Source organism: Ceratotherium simum, chromosome 22, assembly GCF_057802395.1.
Source record: "Ceratotherium simum simum isolate JZ-2026a chromosome 22, ASM5780239v1, whole genome shotgun sequence".
Classification (NCBI taxonomy): Eukaryota; Metazoa; Chordata; class Mammalia; order Perissodactyla; family Rhinocerotidae; genus Ceratotherium; species Ceratotherium simum.
This window is the reverse complement of record NC_141921.1, coordinates 33795361-33811434: the sequence shown is the minus strand read 5'-3', so window position 1 is coordinate 33811434 and position 16074 is coordinate 33795361. Positions and strand designations below refer to the sequence as shown.

The following is a 16074-nucleotide window of genomic DNA, read 5'->3' as shown; positions in this document are numbered from 1 at the left end:
AACACCTGCCTTCTGTGAAGACATTCAAGTCTATTGTCAGCCAGCCAGCAAAGGGCTTTGCCAGAGCTCCCCTATGTGCCCAGCATGTGGCTGCTGGACAGCGGGCACTGCAGGAGGAATATAGAGTGCCACCCTGTCCCCCAAGGAGTTTATAAGGCTGTCCAAAAGATCCAGTTGCAATAGACTTCCAGATGAGTGAGATTTGGCTTGGATCCAGTGCCACAATTTTGATGTCCTCTCAACCTCTTTAAATGACATTCTGCTTTAGTCTCCTTTTCCCAGTAGCATTGCATGGGAGTCAGGAAAGAGGAAGACATTATCAATTTTCAGAATGGAAAGGACCCACAATACTTTGCTATGCCTTAGGGTATGTCATCCGCAGCAGGCCCAGCATCCAGGCGCCTCCTTCATTGACTGTTCCTTGCCTGTTTTCATAGGACCACATCATTGCATATGGAGAAATGCTTCAAAGTATCTTACAAGACATGTAAAACTGAGATTTCAAGAGCTCATATCCACAGGGAAACTAGTTAATGATACCAAATGCTGCTGCATATCAGAATTCCTGAATTAATATGAATCAGTGCACACATGAGATTGGCTTGTGGGCTGGACCTTTCCTGTGGGCAAAGGATTTTATTACTAAAACATTCCACTTTCTGTTGCTTTCAGAAAAAGACTGAAGTTTCTTGCCATAGGGATGGCAAATGTGTTCTTCCTCAGTGCTAGTTCTTATTTTTGAGGTGCCACTGAAGAGTTGGCATGTCTGCTGAAGAGTTGGCATGTCCAGTTAAGCATGTAGCTCGGAGCACAGCCCTGGGAGTGAAAGCTGGCATTGTTACCCAGTTCAGCCATCTCCTACTTGTGCTGTTGGGCACTCTCTAAGCTTTGATTTCCCTAATCAGTAAAATAGGACTGATAATAGACCCTACTCATAGGGTTATTGGAAGGATTAAGTGAGTTAATACATCTAAGGTACTTAAAATATGCCTGTCATATAGCACTCATTAAAAAACATTACCTATGAAAATGTTTTCACTGTTGAATCTAAAGTGGGGAGCGGGGGGCCATTCCTCCCCTCAGTCATACTACTGACAAGAGAGGGAATGGTGATGCTCTGGGGAGCGTGTTGGAAATCTCCAAAGAGAATTAGAAAACTCAAAAATGCCCACTGCAGACGAAGAGCAAGGGCGATACTCCCTGGAAAGTAGTAAAATAGAATTTAACTTGTAAGATGTAAAATGAGGAATTAAGGTGAACGTTTGATTCTGCAGAGGTGGTTAATCCAGAAGCCTTGGAGGAATCCCACCTCCTGGGGTGAAGGTAGGGGTGGTCAGGTGATCAATGCACTGACTTCTGGTCCTTGGAGTCTGTGACACTGCATGCCCTCTAAACAGGGTCTTGCATCTGGAGCTGTGTACGACAGCCTACATCTCACTGACTGCTGCCTGTGGTGTTTTTCTTCCCCTCCCCCTTCCTCTTATGGACGTCCCTCATGGAACCAGACATAGAAGATCCCTATGACTGCAAGAAGTGCAGGATGAGCTTCCCCACTCTGCAGGATCACCGCAAGCACATCCACGAGGTGCACTCCAAGGAATATCACCCCTGCCCCACTTGTGGGAAGATCTTCAGTGCCCCTTCCATGCTGGAGCGGCACATGGTGACTCATGTTGGAGGGAAGCCCTTCAGCTGCGGGATCTGCAACAAGGCCTACCAGGTGACCCCAGGTTCTGCTGGGAGCTCTTCCCCCCGTCCCTCACCTACTCTCCCTTTGGCCTTCCGTGATTCCCGTGTTTATGGTTTGTGGAGCACATCTTGCCTTCAGGATTTGGCTGGTTCTCATGAAGAATGCAGCTTGTAATTATTAGATTCTCTAAGGTGATCTTGTCAGAGTAATGCAGTCGGGGAGCTTTAATTGGAGCAGAGTTCTTACCCCTCCTCTTAGATTTCAGCCTGGTCACGAACTGAATGCTGCTTTCCCCCTTGGGTCTCACATTCTCTAGAACCTATTGACCCCATGTGTCGAAGGAGGTGAGAATGACAATGGGGTGTGTAACACTGCCTGGAATTATCTTGTTTATAGCACAATTATTGGGGTTTTTTAAAACTCCCAGGGAAGGACTCTGCTTTTTAACCTTAGACTTTGGTATGTAACTAAAGTGAAACCCCATCTAGAACTAAAAAGAAACCACATCTATGAGAAACTCTAAAACCACAGAGAGAAGAATGGTCCTTAAAAAGAGGAAGATTGGCAGTGGATGTTAGCTCAGGGCGAATCTTCCTCGGCAAAAAAAAAAGAATGGTCCTTGCTGGCATCTATAAGATTTGTATATAGAGAGAAGCACAGTAGCTAATTTCAGCTCAACAAAAATTGAGAGCTGACTTTGTGCCAAGCCTTGTAAGTAAGACCTGGGCCTCGTCTCTAGGAAACCATGGAATTGTAGGGAGAGCGTCCCGATGCTGCTCTGGAACCCGGGAAGGAGGGGGCACTTGTGTATGGAGCAGGGACAGCACACGCCCCCTGCTCCAGCAGGTTTCTCTGCTGCACCCTGGGCCTCTGAAGCATGAGGTATAGCCCAGTGGTGAAGAACAGATCTCTAGTCTGAAGGCTGGGGTTTGAATCCTGGTCCCACTGTTTTATACTAATTGTGTGACCTTGGGCAAGTCTTGTACCTCAGCATTTGCCTCACTGGAAAGATTCTGACACCTCCCTCATAGGCTTGTTGTGAGGAATGAGAGTTTCTGAAGGAATCAGCTGGGCCCTGCCCTGTAGTGGCCTCAATAAATACATAGGTCCTTATTCCCTCTCCTCTCATGTCAACATTTGGTGCAATAGATGAGTGTGATTCCAGAGCCATAAGCTTACCTGAGAACATTTTTCTCTCGCATGAGGGCCTTGTGAAGTCTCCAGCTTGCTGGAACATTCTAAGCCCTAACATTTGCCAAATTTCTTGCAGCAATTGTCTGGTTTGTGGTACCACAATCGGACCCACCACCCCGACGTGTTTGCTGCTCAGAACCATCGATCTTCCAAGTTCTCGTCACTCCAGTGCAGCTCCTGTGACAAAACCTTTTCCAACACCATTGAACACAAGAAGCACATCAAAGCGGAGCATGCAGGTGAGGTTGGGTGCCATAGATAGGGAGTGTGAGCTGATGAGTGGGAGTGGCTTGGTGACATAGGATCCTGGGTTCTATCCCCAAATCCCGTGTCCCAGTGCTAGACTGGTATGCTGTGGTAATTACCTTTGTTCTGCCCCAGCACACCGGAAGGTCCATCAGTAACAGTAGTTTGAGTGGCACTGGTTCTCACACCCGGAGACCTAGAGCAGTGTAAGCTCCTACCAGCCCCTAAGTCATGATCAGTCACAGCACATGGGGAGAGTGGCAGCTTTGGTGGCAGACAGGCCTGGGTGGAAATCCTGACTCCAGTGCTGATCAGCTGCATGACATTGGCAAGTGACTTCTCTTTTCTGAGCCTGTTTCCTTCTCTTTGGAAAGTCAATCATTAAAACCTACCTTGCAGGTAAATTTGGGGATAATCGCAACAGCTAGCAGTTATGAAGCATTTCCTGTGTGCAGGGCACTGTGCTAAGCACTCTGTGTGTTGTCTCATTTAATTCTCACAACACCCCTCTCTGCATCCAGGCAGTCTGGACCCGCATCTGGTGCCCTTTACCACTAGATTGCACTAATATGTCATAGGTATAAGGATCCTGGCACTTGGTAGATGCTTGCCAAGTGTTAGCCATCACCCCCACCCCACCCCCAGCCCTGTTACTCTCCAGCCTGAGAGAGCCATCTTTTTGCTCTTTCCCACCACTTCTTTCCTCGTGTGCTCTACAGATATGAAGTTCCACGAATGTGACCAGTGTAAGGAGCTCTTCCCCACGCCGGCTCTGCTGCAGGTTCACATCAAGTGCCAGCATTCAGGTCAGTGCCCCTCCTGAGACGCTGCGGGGCTGGACCCCTGGGCCCAGGGGTGACTCTCATCTCCATCGTGCACAGCCGGGCAAACTAGGCTTAGTTACTTAACCCACTTGTGCCTCAGTTTCCTCCTCTATAAAATGGGGACAAGTGTAGTGCCTACCTCATAGGGTAGCTGTGAGAACTGAATGTGTTAGTACTCAGAAAACACAGACAGCCTCGCACCTGTAAGCATCCCTTAAGTGTTACCTGTGATTATGGTTGTTACTCCTATACCTCATCAAATCTAAAATGCCAGTTATAAGATGCATCCTTTTTAATGCACCATTAAGAAAGAGAAACTGTTGTCAATTAAACTGTGCTTTCTTATCACTTAGAATTTGCAGGTTATTCTAGGTGCTGTTTTGGACTTAATTTGACATAGATTTTATGCACTCTTGTATGCATACATAAAAAGGGAAACATAAGAAATAAGTTGATTAAGGTAAGAATCCAGCTTCTCAGAGTAGCTGTCAATTCAGATTGTTGACATGCACGTTATTCCATGTGGTGGTATACTCTGCCATCAAGAGCACTGGTGATGGAGCACATGCTAAGGCCACTGGGTTTAGTCTCTTGAGCATTATTTAAAACTAGTCTACTTTTGATTCCTGCTTTAGGAATGTGGCTGAACATCCAGCCCTTACCTCCTCCCTCCTAAACCATTTGACTCCTGTGAGTTAAAAATATGCACCACTCCTGTCTTAGGGATTCCTCCAAGCCGTGGACATGCATTCTACAAGTCTTGATGCTGCCCTGTGGGGCAGGTGCAGTTATTGACAATTACACCCAACTGCCACCTAGCCCATAGCAGCCATAAGATGCCATGGATCCCATTTCGGAGATGTTCTTAGAGTTGATGAGATACAGTATTGTCAGCATCGTTATCTACAGTTGAAAGAATAATGGGCTTCAGCAGAGACAGATTTAGCCTGAATCTAACACTAATGAAGCTATGGTTTCAGGGCCCCTCGTTTGCATGGGAGCCTTCCAAAGCTCTGTCTCTAATCCTGTAATTTTGTGTTATTTTTCCTAAAGAGGGCTCCCCAAACTGTACAAGCTTCAGGTCCCACAGAACCTGAAGATCTGCCTCTGGAGCTGACTCTGCACCTCAATCCTCATTGCTCCCTCCTCTCCCTGCTCTTTTTTCTCTAAGTCATTCCACCCATAGCCGTCCCTTCTGTCTCCCCTCCTTCAGGGTTGCAGCCGTTCAGGTGCTTGTACTGTGCGGCTACTTTCCGCTTCCCGGGAGCACTGCAGCACCACGTCACCACCGAGCACTTCAAGCAGTCGGAGAGCACCTTCCCCTGTGAGCTCTGTGGGGAGCTCTTCACCTCCCAGTCCCAGCTTGACGGTCACTTGGAATCTGAACACCCAAAGGTGACGGGCACTGAAACCCAAGCAGCATCCTCAAAGATGGTGCAGGTGATTCTGGGGCCGTCGGATATGAGGGTGCTAACACGGGGCTCCTAAGGCTTCTCTGGAGGCAGCTCTGTCACAACACCCAGCCTTTTTCACTGGGGCGCTCAAAGGGTCCCAAAAGTAATGCATTCATGACAAAGAGGATCTTGTACAAGAGTGTCTCTGGACCTCTTACCAAACAGAACAGAAAATTCTAGTCTCCTAATGGCTACATTTGAAATGCGCCTGGGTAGAGGGAGCTTGGGGATGGACAGTGTCCCAGAGTCTGCAGCATTTCCAAAAGCAGATTGACCTTGGCTTCTCCTCCCAATTCACACACTTTCCCACCTTCTGCGAAACACTATGTGATGTGGTGCGAGTCGCAGGAAACCTCAGAGAGGGATGAATGAGCTCTTTGTTGGGACCACCTTCAGCTGAAACACTCTGCTAGCTCCTCTGGGCTGGGCACATTTGGACATGTCTGGGCCTCTCACTTTTACCTGAGTGAAAAGCTCACCTCTGATGTTTCAAGGCTAAGCTTGCTCCAGCCCCTCTCTGTATCTCTGGTCCTCTTACTGCTCTTGCTGTCTTCTCCGGAGACGGCGGGCAGAAGAGGAAAAGAAACTCAGTTCTCTTGCTGTAAACTGATGGGACTGTCCACTGCCCAGTCCCGTGGAGCAGGTGTTTGTAAACCATGTTCTTACTGGCCTCTGTGGGGAGCAGAGAGCAAGTCAGGTGGGCAGGCCTCTGGGTGACACTCCTGCTGCCATATCAACCAGGCTCTGCTTTTATCTTTTTTAAATATTAGGATTCTTGGTAAGATGTCCTTTGGGGGCAAAAAAAGGATTCCATTGCTAAGAGAAAAACAGTTTGAAAACTACTATCCTAGATGATTTTTGATTGAACATCATAATTGGTCTCTTCATTCCCATCGCACAGAGACATGGCTGCACTTGGCTTCCCCATTTCTGCCCACTCAGGTCTAGTGCAGGGTGCTCTCTGCCCTCAGCTAGTTCTCCAGAGCCATGGTGGCTGTGCCTTCTGTGGGCACTCTGGATTGATAATATCAGGGAGCATCAACCTGTCCTGAGCTTCAGGGGTCAGAAGCATCAACTTGCAGGTTCAGGCAGGAACCGGGTATACTTACCTACAGGCTAGTTCTCCCGGAGAGAGGGAAGTCATCTTTAACATGACTTTAACATGATGCAGATTTGGAAGGGGTATGTGTGGCCTGCCCTCCAGCCTGGTGAGCCACAAGTAAGCTGATGAAAGTCACGTTTGTCCACCCATTCTTCCTCCTGTAGCCACGTAGCCTCCAAGGAAGGCTCTTAGCCTGATCAAGGTCCAGAGATGCCACCTTTGGCAAACCGAGGCTTCTGGTAAACCATTCCTGCTTCCATGGCTCAAGCATAAAACTAACCACTTTCAGTAGCATTCCCTTCACACGGCACTTACCTCAACAGTGTGATCCTTGAGACAGGAAAACCCAGTGAGAAACGGAGCCAGCTCTCACTGGTGTGTAATCATAGAGTCGGGCGCCCTGAGATGGCTGGGCTAAATTACAGCAATTTAGCACACAGTTATTTAAATTGTTTGCCAGTCTTCTCTTTTGCATCACTGGTGTGTTAGATTTCCCTCTTCCCATTAGGCACATGTAATTGCTCTCCTCAGGTGAAAACATAAATATCATCATTACAGCATGAGATGAAAACCATGTAAATTCTGGGGAGCTGACTGTGGACACTGCCCAGAGCAGCCTCGTGGTCTTTCCTTTACAGGTGATCCACACCCCAGAGCCGGCAGCCCCGACAGAGCAAGTGATCACTTTGGAGGAGACCCAGCTTGCTGGTTCGCAGGTGTTTGTGACGTTGCCAGACTCGCAGACGTCTCAGACCAGCTCTGAGCTCGTGGCGGTAACCGTGGAGGATTTGCTGGACGGTACTGTGACCCTGATCTGTGGTGAGGCCAAGTGAGCGGCTGCTCCTCCCATGGAGGGTCCTGCGTCTGCAGCAGAGAATATGCTTGCCCTTTGCTCCCCACCCCTGGCGGTCCTGAGTGGGGAGCATCTTAGCCTAGCACCAGCCAGAATGGTCTCACTTGGAAAACAGACAGAAGTGCCACTGTTCTCATAGAACCAACGATGTGTGAGTCATCACCGCCAGCACCACCGCCCTCCGTAGCGGGCAGGCCTGTTTCCCCACAAGTCTGCTGCTGCGGCCTCTGGGACACTGTCCATCCCCAAGTGGAGCGGAGCTTCTGAAATAGTCTGAAAGAGCAGTGGATAGGAGCTCTCAAGGCAGCTAGAGAGGTGCGGGTGCCAGCAGCCTTCAGTGTGCAGAATGGCCATTAGACATGGGTCTGTGGCCCACAGAGCGGGGCTGCAAATGCTGCCAGTGCCTTCTGACCGTTTAAAAGTGAGAGAGAAGCACCAGCACACCATCCAGGGACCCCAGCCTTGAGCACACTTGGCCCCTTCCTTGCTTCCAGAAGTCCTCCCACCTGGTTGGGTCACCCAGCCCCCATTGTTGTGGCAATAGGACAGGTGGCAGCGTGTTAATGAAGGAAGGCCTCATTTCCATGCTGAGTCCCGCCCTATCAGTACAGTCAGCCCTTCCCAAAACGAAGCCTTTGGAGTGTTTCCACTCCAGCAGAACAGTTCTGCTGGAATTGTTCCATGTGAGGCCATCCAGCTGCAAAGACTCTGCCTTTCCAGGATATTCTTTGTGGTGTTCTGTACCTGAAGGCTGGTTCCTGCAGCTTTTCCGTGTTGTCCTCATCCCCTTTCCCTAATCAAAGCCTAAAACTTGTACCCAACCTGGAGGCCATGCCCCTCCCTCTGGAGCATGTACTATAGCTAATGAACCAGCGCCGGGTGGAGTAGCGCCCGTGATTGCCCCTGGCTCTTCCTCCTGCCATGGTCTTGCATGCTTTGTGAGTGGCCTGCTGTCTGAGCTCTTCCCGGCTACCACTATTACTGCAGGTCAGTGATCCTTTGGAGTCTGAATTTCACAAAGCTTTTTTATCTTCAGTTCCTAAAATATAATCTGATAATTAATGGTTTGTGGAATCCATTATGAAGTGCAATTAGATGGATATAGGTTCCCGCTGTTTGGAGGGAATTACTTGCATTTATCTTCCTGTCCTCGGTGCCAGAAGGTTGAAGTCGGCTAGAGCAGTGCTTACACGTCCAGCAGGGCTCCCTGCCATGTGGTGTGGCCTGACCCCTTGCAGAGGCTAGTGCCCAATTATATCCCTTGCCCTCAAGCTACAGGCCGCAGAACACAAGCCACCCCTTTTTTCTAAGCACATTTCACATCACCAGGTACAAGAAGGGGTGGGGGGGTCAATCTGGGTCGTGGTCAGGACTTTTATTGCCACCACACACTGCTGGAAAGGCAGGAAGTGGAACCTTAATGCTGACCGGTTTGTTCACAGCTGGCCATCCTGCTCTGTGCAGGCAGCTGGGCCGGCTTACCCCAGGCGTCTACTCCAGCCCCGAGTGTGTCCTCATTTTGATATGCAAATCACTTGAGCTGGTCTGCTCAGGGATCTTTCCATTCCGAAGTAAATGAAGTTGTCAAAGGCACGTGGGCCTCAAAAGCCAAAAACTGACCAGAAGATGGTGCTCAAACCTTTAAGACTTCGCCTCCATGGAAGGCCCTCACTGCTTCTGCTGAGGCTGTCTCTATCTTCTTAAGGATTTCAGTCCTGTGAGCTGGCAGACCAGGAGAGCTCTTATCTGCAAGTGGCAAAATGGCACTGAATCTCCTCTTGGCACCAGAGAAAACCCATTGAAAGAGAATGGAGTGGCCCGTGCCCATAGGGCCTGGAGGCCAAGCCCAGCGGACAGCAGGCTCCTCACAAGCTGTAGGCGAGAGTTGGGAATCACAGTGTCATCAGGACTTCTTCTAGCCAAAAAACAAAATAAATTTAAAAATTAATTGCTGAGGGCCTGTAGGGGAAAGTGATTTTTCTTTTTTAAAAAGTCTTCTGAATAAAGAAAGCTATGCATTTTAAATCCAAGTTTCAGATCCTTTCAGGTACTGAGAAACCCTGTCTCAGGTTTCTGACGGAGACCCAGATTGTGGCAGGACACTCGTTTTCTTCAGAATCACCAGACTTGCAACTCGCTTTGCCAGGAGCAAACAGAGAGATGGGATTCCCTGCTGGGTGTACTCGTTCCCACGGCATACTCGGCGGGCGGCACGCCCCGTGCGGTTCTAGGAAGGATGAGGGAGGGGTCCATTCTGAGTCCAGTCTCTGATCTGAGGGGACCTCCGCAAGACGCCGCCCTGGCAGTGATTTTACAGTGTTGCTCCCTGGACACCCCCAAGCATGGATTTTATTGTAGGAAGACTTTTTCTAGCCATTTTATTATTTTCTCCCACTTCTGCCCCCAAAGATCTTCTGAATTACTGCCACAGAGGACGTTGTTACCGTGTCTCCTAAGTCCACACCACTTACTTTTGCGTGGCGGTGATGTTCTCTTTGCCTCGTTGCTCTGGGTACTGCCCTTGTGGCCTCCGGGCTGAACCCTGGGGCACTCGCAGTGGTGTGAAGGAGTCTCTGGGCTTCTTGGAACACTTGGAATTGTTCAGGGGGACCCCAAGCCTATCTGCTCCCAGAGCTCATGAAGCAGCTGGTGAGGAGGGAAGGGCAGGCAGATTCCAAGCTGGAGTCTAATGGTGTGGGAATAAAGGGGGTCACTTATGGAACAGGATTTGCCCCTCGCAGGTAAGTGAGACAGCAAATAGATGATTCAAGAGCAAGATTGCTGTAGGAAGATGGGACTGGCCAAGTACGTGAGCAGAACCTGGGACCAGAGGGGCAGCAAAGGGGCAGAGACAGGCATGTACTCGTTTAGAAAGCCTGTCTCTTCTGTCTCAGAAGCTCTGTGTTTGGAAAACTTTGAGCCCAGTGAGTACCACAGTGTGCAGTGTGAATACTGGGTTCCTCTGGCGATTCAGGCCCTCTGTGAGGAAGCATCCTGATTCTCTCTCCCTCCCACCGACCACAGACCGCACATCAGCCTCGTCCCCAGGGAAGAGCTCTGACAGTTGGAGGCTGAGGGATGAAATGAGGTCTAGTCCTACAGGGGTGAAGGGGAGACAAGGTCCCTGTTCTCTGCTCACAGTCTAAAGCAGCAATACTCCCCGAGTCGAGGAGAAAGATGAGAGGGGCCCAGAGTCTCTCACCCCAGGTGATGTTGCAGTCTCCACAGGCTGATGACATGGTAATGGGCTCACTGTGCCTTTAAAATCTCATGTGCCTGAGGTCTGTGGACGGACTAAGGGATGGAAGAAACTACTAACCTTACAGAGAATGGGTCTAGGGGATAAGCAGTGTTTCTATTAAATGGGGCTAGACAGTTGGACATTGGTGGAGAGAATACTGGGAGGCTATAATCAGTCCTCCCACAGGAAGAATTCAGCAGCCCAGCCCCGCTCTGCTTGGCGTGGTGTATCCTTGGGATGCTTGGGAGGCAGGGAGAAAATGGGAGTAAAAGAAAGATCTGGGGTTGAAGGGAGTGTCGAAGGCAAGCTGATAATTGTTTTGTTGCCATGGAAAACCTTGGAGCTAGTAGTTCTTGGGCCAAAAGCTCAGAAGCACAGCCACAACCCAGAAACTTGCTACACCTGCGCCGTGGCCTGTAAGGGGGAGAGAAGCTGCCTGTGCTTTGGGGACTACGTTGTCGGAGGGGAAAAGAAATTATCCCTGGGCTAATTGAGATCACTTCCAAATGGTGGAGTGTTTATCGTTTCCCTTACAGAGGCCAGCCCCACTGCCACCACCCGTGGTCAGGACAGCTAGCCAGCACGTGATGCTGTGTAAACTGAATTAGAAACCATTATTCGCGTGCAACTTGCACTCCTCTATAGAAATAAAATATGTGCTTTGAAAAAAGTTATGCTGCCTGAGTTTCAAGTGGCCTGTGAGGATATAGACCTGTTTTCTCTTGGGTTCTGGGCAGTCGGATGGGCACAGGCTTCATAGGCCTGGTTCCTAGGGCTCTTGAGGAGCTTCAGGCCGTGTTAGCATGGCCTGGGGGTGAGGGAGGAAACTCTCCTGTCAGGTGGAGTCTCATTTCCTGAAGCCTCGCCCAGGGAGCAAGTGTGGTATGGCGTCTGAGACAGGCTGTGGGCCCGACCTGGGTACGTCCCAGCTATGCCACTTCCAGACTGTGTGACCTCAGGTGAGATGCTTACCTCTCTGAGCTCCCATCTATAAATGAGGGACATTATTGTATTTACCCCCACAGAATTGTAATACTAATTAAAAGCCTGGATTTAGTGTGGAAATTTTTAGTTGTTATTAATAAAGTCCTTCACATACAGGTCAGCCATTCCTTGCGATTTCTAGCACTGAGGAGAATGTTCATTCCCGCACCTTTACGGGTCTCCCTTCTTCCTCTCTCTCTGAATCCTTAGAGATCCCTGTAGCACCCACCACTTTTCATTTATCTCTTGAATCTCAGCTTCCCCCAGAGCACAAAGTGCTGAGCAGATAACTGTAAAATAAGCAGAAACCTTTCGTGGTGAACAGCTGAAAATGTCACATTGCTGGCAGCCAACAAGGAAACGAGAGGCAGACACACAGGTAGGATATACAGCATTTCTGCAGTAAGAATCCATCCTGTAAGGCAAGTGGAGGTGCGTCAGATCCTGCAGGCTCTAAGCTCAGGTCATCCCCGCGGCTGGGGGAGGGGCTGGCGAGGGGTGGCTCTGTGCTAACCTCTCCTGGGACAGTGCTGGAGCAGCACGTACTGAGCCCTGTCCAGAGCCCACAGGCCTTCATGAAGGAATGCACCTCTGCCTCAGCTGTGTCGTTGGAGAGAGGCTGGAGCTGCCTGTCGTGTCTGGAGCAATAATCCTGAGAGTGTCCCAGCAGCCGCAAGGGGTAGTTGTAACACACTGCCGGGCTCCAGCTGTGGAGGCGAGTTGTGCAGAGGTGAAGAGCTGCTGCTGGTCAGGAGGGATGAGCAGAGGTAGGAAATAGGCCGAGTGCCTCCTGGTGATCTGTCATCTTAGGCCGGGCCGCGGGCTGGCTGTGAGAGGCTGAGCAACACATTGGAAGGGCGTGGACTCCAGCTTCTCAGCCCTGACTCTGCACAGATGTGTGACCTTGGGCCAGTGTTCCTCACAGTGAGTGAGGAGCAAGTTAACCATTGTAAAATGCCTGGCATGGTGTAGATGCTTCATAAATGATGTCTGTTAACGTCTCTAATACTTTAAAGGGGCCTGGGGAAGAGGGCAGGGGGGCCAGGAAAGGAGGATGCTTACTGTGTCCTAGGGAGAGGCCTGGAATGGAGTGCAGGGGTGCCCAGGACCAACGTAAGATTTACCTCTGCGCTGCACTAACAGTTACCCCAGAGCCGCTGTCCCAGACCAGAGCGAGTGGTGAGAAGAGGGGACAGGGTCCCCTGGGTTGGAGTGGGGACTCGCAGCCCCGCGGTCCCACAGCTGAGGGGTCGTGTCGAGTAAAGCACAGACTGAGCATCAGGTGGGAACACGTGGTGAGGGCAAGGGAAATGGAAACACTGGGGTGGTGATTTCTGGCCTTCCTGCCTTGCCACTTGAGCTTTCATATTCACTGTTTATCTTACCCTCCGGGAGCTTATACTCAGGGGTGTGTTTGGGTGGAAAAATGGCTCCACGTGGACGTGTCCTAGACCAGTGTCTTCACCCTTCCTTGGAAAATACCCCAGGACTCAAGGTTTCACCGAGAACCAAGTTCATTTACTTGTTGTGAATGTTCTTCAGGCTTTTCCTTGTGCATCTGTCCCATCTTCTGCCCTGTCACCCAGTGCTACCAGAGCGTAGGGCCCCTGTCCACTGAGATGCCGTATCTCCTCCACACACTTGGCATCAGACAGTGAGCCCGGGGCGCTCAGCCAGGACCAGGCAGTGTTCCTCTCACCTGCCCTCATGGCCGCTCAGGAAGAAGCCAGCTTCCTCATCTCACCCTTGCCAGTGAGGCTGCTCCCCAGGTTACCTGCAGGCTGGTCTGTCAGGACATCCTCCTTCCTTTGTCCTCTGGGGAGAGATTAGCAGAAGGCTAAGAGCAGCTCGCTGGGCCCGGGGCTCCCCAGCCGCTCTGATCAAACACCACTTCTGCCGCCGCCTCTTGCACTGGTTCCCCCAGCGCAGGCCAGAAACAGCTGATCAAACACATCAGGACAAGGTCAGTCCAGGGACCCACAGTCCCCTCCAGGGGAGATTTCATAGACCTGCCACCAGGAGGGTCTGGTAAAAATGGCAGGGGGTGGGGAAGAGGGCCCATGGGGCTGGCACAGGACTGAGCAGGTTTTCATTCCATTTAAGGTTGAAACCTCTGTGCTCCACACAGGGTCCAGACCAAAGCCAGCATTTCCAGAGAGGCCAGGGCTGCAGCTGCCCGTGAGCCCAGGGAACTGAAGCGAGATGTGCGTGCACGCGTGACTGTGGGAGTGAGAGGGATGTCAGGTAAGAGCGAGTGTGGGTGTGGGAGCATGGGATTATTCGATTGTCACAGGATGACTTAAGATCCTCCCTCACTAAACTGTGACCCTTCAAGGGCAAGAACTGCGTTATCCTTTTTGTTAACACACGCACACGCACGCACACACAGTTAGCCTTGCACATCTGGTGTCTTTTAGACCTGAAGTTCTGGGGTCTCTGCGGTCCTATTATGTCCCCTGCTAGATGCTGGATCCAGCTAAAATGATGCGTGATGCCTGCTCCTATGGGACTGATAACCTGGTTGGCCAGGCAGGGATTATATGTGAGAAACAAGTACCACAAACACCCATGCCAGTCCAGACTCCGAGCCTAAAGTACCTATAGATGCTGTGTTTCTTTCTCTCTTTTTTGTCTTTTTCATGGAGGAAGCGTGTTAATATTTCTGAGAAATACTCTCATAATTAATACTTACTGTTATTAAGTGCTTACTACATGTTGGACACTGGACAAAGAGCTTTATGTAGTTCTTATGTCACCCGCACCGTGACGTGTAGGTGTGGCACAGGGAGGAAACCGGCACTGAGACGTCCCCTGACGAGTTACATGGCTGGTGAGCGGCACAGCTGGGTGTGCACCCCGGCTGTCTAGCTCCAGAGCGTGCTCTTCAACACCATGCTACATGCAAGCATTTCTTGCTTACTCCCCACTCAGCCATACTTCCCAGTCCTTAAGCAGCCTGGTCTGTCACACCTGGACTGTTGTCATAGACCTGCCAAGTCTCCCCACCTGCTCTCTCCTTTCTCTTCCCCTCTCTCCATCCTGCCTGAGACAGCCAGCCAGGCCTGAAACTCTGCTTTTCTCTGCTGGAAACGTGGGGTCCAGTAGCAACAGGAGTCATGTCCTTTGCCTTGTTTGGGGACTAGATTGTGTGGCCTAGGGCCCCTGCCGCCCTCACAGTTTCACCTCAGTCGACCGTTGATGGCCCAGTCAGGGCGCTTCCTGGGAGGGCAGAAGGACAGCCACAGGTCCTGCCTGAGCTCCCGCACGGGCAGCTGAGCCCACACGGTGCTTGGCACAAATGTGCAAGGGTGGTTCCCCAACCCAGGCAGCTCTGGGAAGCATCCTGGCCTCTCTGACTTCCCCATCTTTCCCCTAATCCTGGGCTCCTGAAGGAAGAATGATTTCCAGAACCACCACCATTTTATTGGAGAGTATCAGATCAGAAGACAATCTAAATGCAGTGGTTCAGTGCCCCACGTTAGATTCAGCTCTGAGTTCACATCCCTGCTCTGTCCCTTGTTAGATGTGTGACTTTGATAACTTTTCTTGTCTGTGAAATGGAGGTAATGCACACCCTTGAGCTAACTGTGGAGATTAGAGTGGCCCATGTAAGACTGTACGGTCATGGCACGTAGCAAGTGCTCAATAAAAACGATACCCTCATGCTGTCAGGACCCAAAGCTCCCGTCCAGTGGAGAGACCCGCTGGGTGCTCTGGGGCTCAGGAGGGGCAGCTTCTGGGGGGGAGTGGAAGGTGAAAAAGAGGGCAAGCTGGACAGAGTCCTTGGAGGTCAGGCCTGGTCTCAGCCGTCCTTCTATCCCCCATTTCCCTGGTGTCCGGCACATGTCTGTGGCCAGGGAACAGCCGTTGTGTGACTAGGTGAGTGGCAGAACCAGGAGTAGAGCCTGGCTCTGTGGATGCCGGACCGTGTTCCTTACGCCGCTCCCTGCTGCACCGGAGCCACCCAGGGTAAGACCCTGCAGCCCAAAGGGCCGTCACAAATGCAGGCGCACTTCCTGGAACTGACGGTACCCCGGGGTCCCGGCCGTGCAGCCCCAGTGGAGTTACGTCTTGTTCTGGCATCAGCACAACAGGTTGTTTTGACCCGTTTGGTGTCCCTGTTTCTGTCCCAGTGTGGTCTGTTGGCTTGGAGCAGGAGAGGCCTCAGCAGGTGGGAGTTGGGCTCTCAGGCAGGTGGAGCACAGAAGGGAGAGGGGGTGGCAAATGCTTGGACCAACTTGGCCTCCCTCGTTTTTGTACAGGTAACAGGTAGTCCCACAATACCTTGCACTTAAGTAGCACTCTGCTATTTTCAGATCACTTTCATATACATTATTGATCCTCACAGTAACACGGAAGTTTAGAGTAAGTATCTTCATTGTTACCCCTTTCACAGTGAAGGAATTCAGACCCAGCCTCCTCTGTGGACTTAAGGGTCCTCAGCTAGTGGGAGGTGGAATTGTAGCCCAGTTTTCTGACACCACAT

The 16074-nt window shown here is 50.8% G+C and overlaps 1 protein-coding gene across 5 annotated transcripts in view; it reads left to right on the top strand.

Moving 5' to 3' along the window:
- The window catches only part of ZBTB40 (zinc finger and BTB domain containing 40), an 81680-nt gene extending 66372 nt beyond the window's left edge, over window positions 1-15308 (top strand). For all 5 annotated transcript variants that reach the window (XM_004425695.3, XM_087446602.1, XM_087446601.1 and 2 more), the window contains 5 exons: window positions 1506-1720; window positions 2961-3123; window positions 3850-3936; window positions 5168-5394; window positions 7149-15308. In XM_004425695.3, the coding sequence (XP_004425752.1) occupies window positions 1506-1720; window positions 2961-3123; window positions 3850-3936; window positions 5168-5394; window positions 7149-7343 (887 nt within the window). In that variant the 3' untranslated portion in view covers window positions 7344-15308. The remainder of the gene's footprint in view (window positions 1-1505; window positions 1721-2960; window positions 3124-3849; window positions 3937-5167; window positions 5395-7148) is intronic.
- Window positions 15309-16074: the final 766 nt, after the last annotated feature.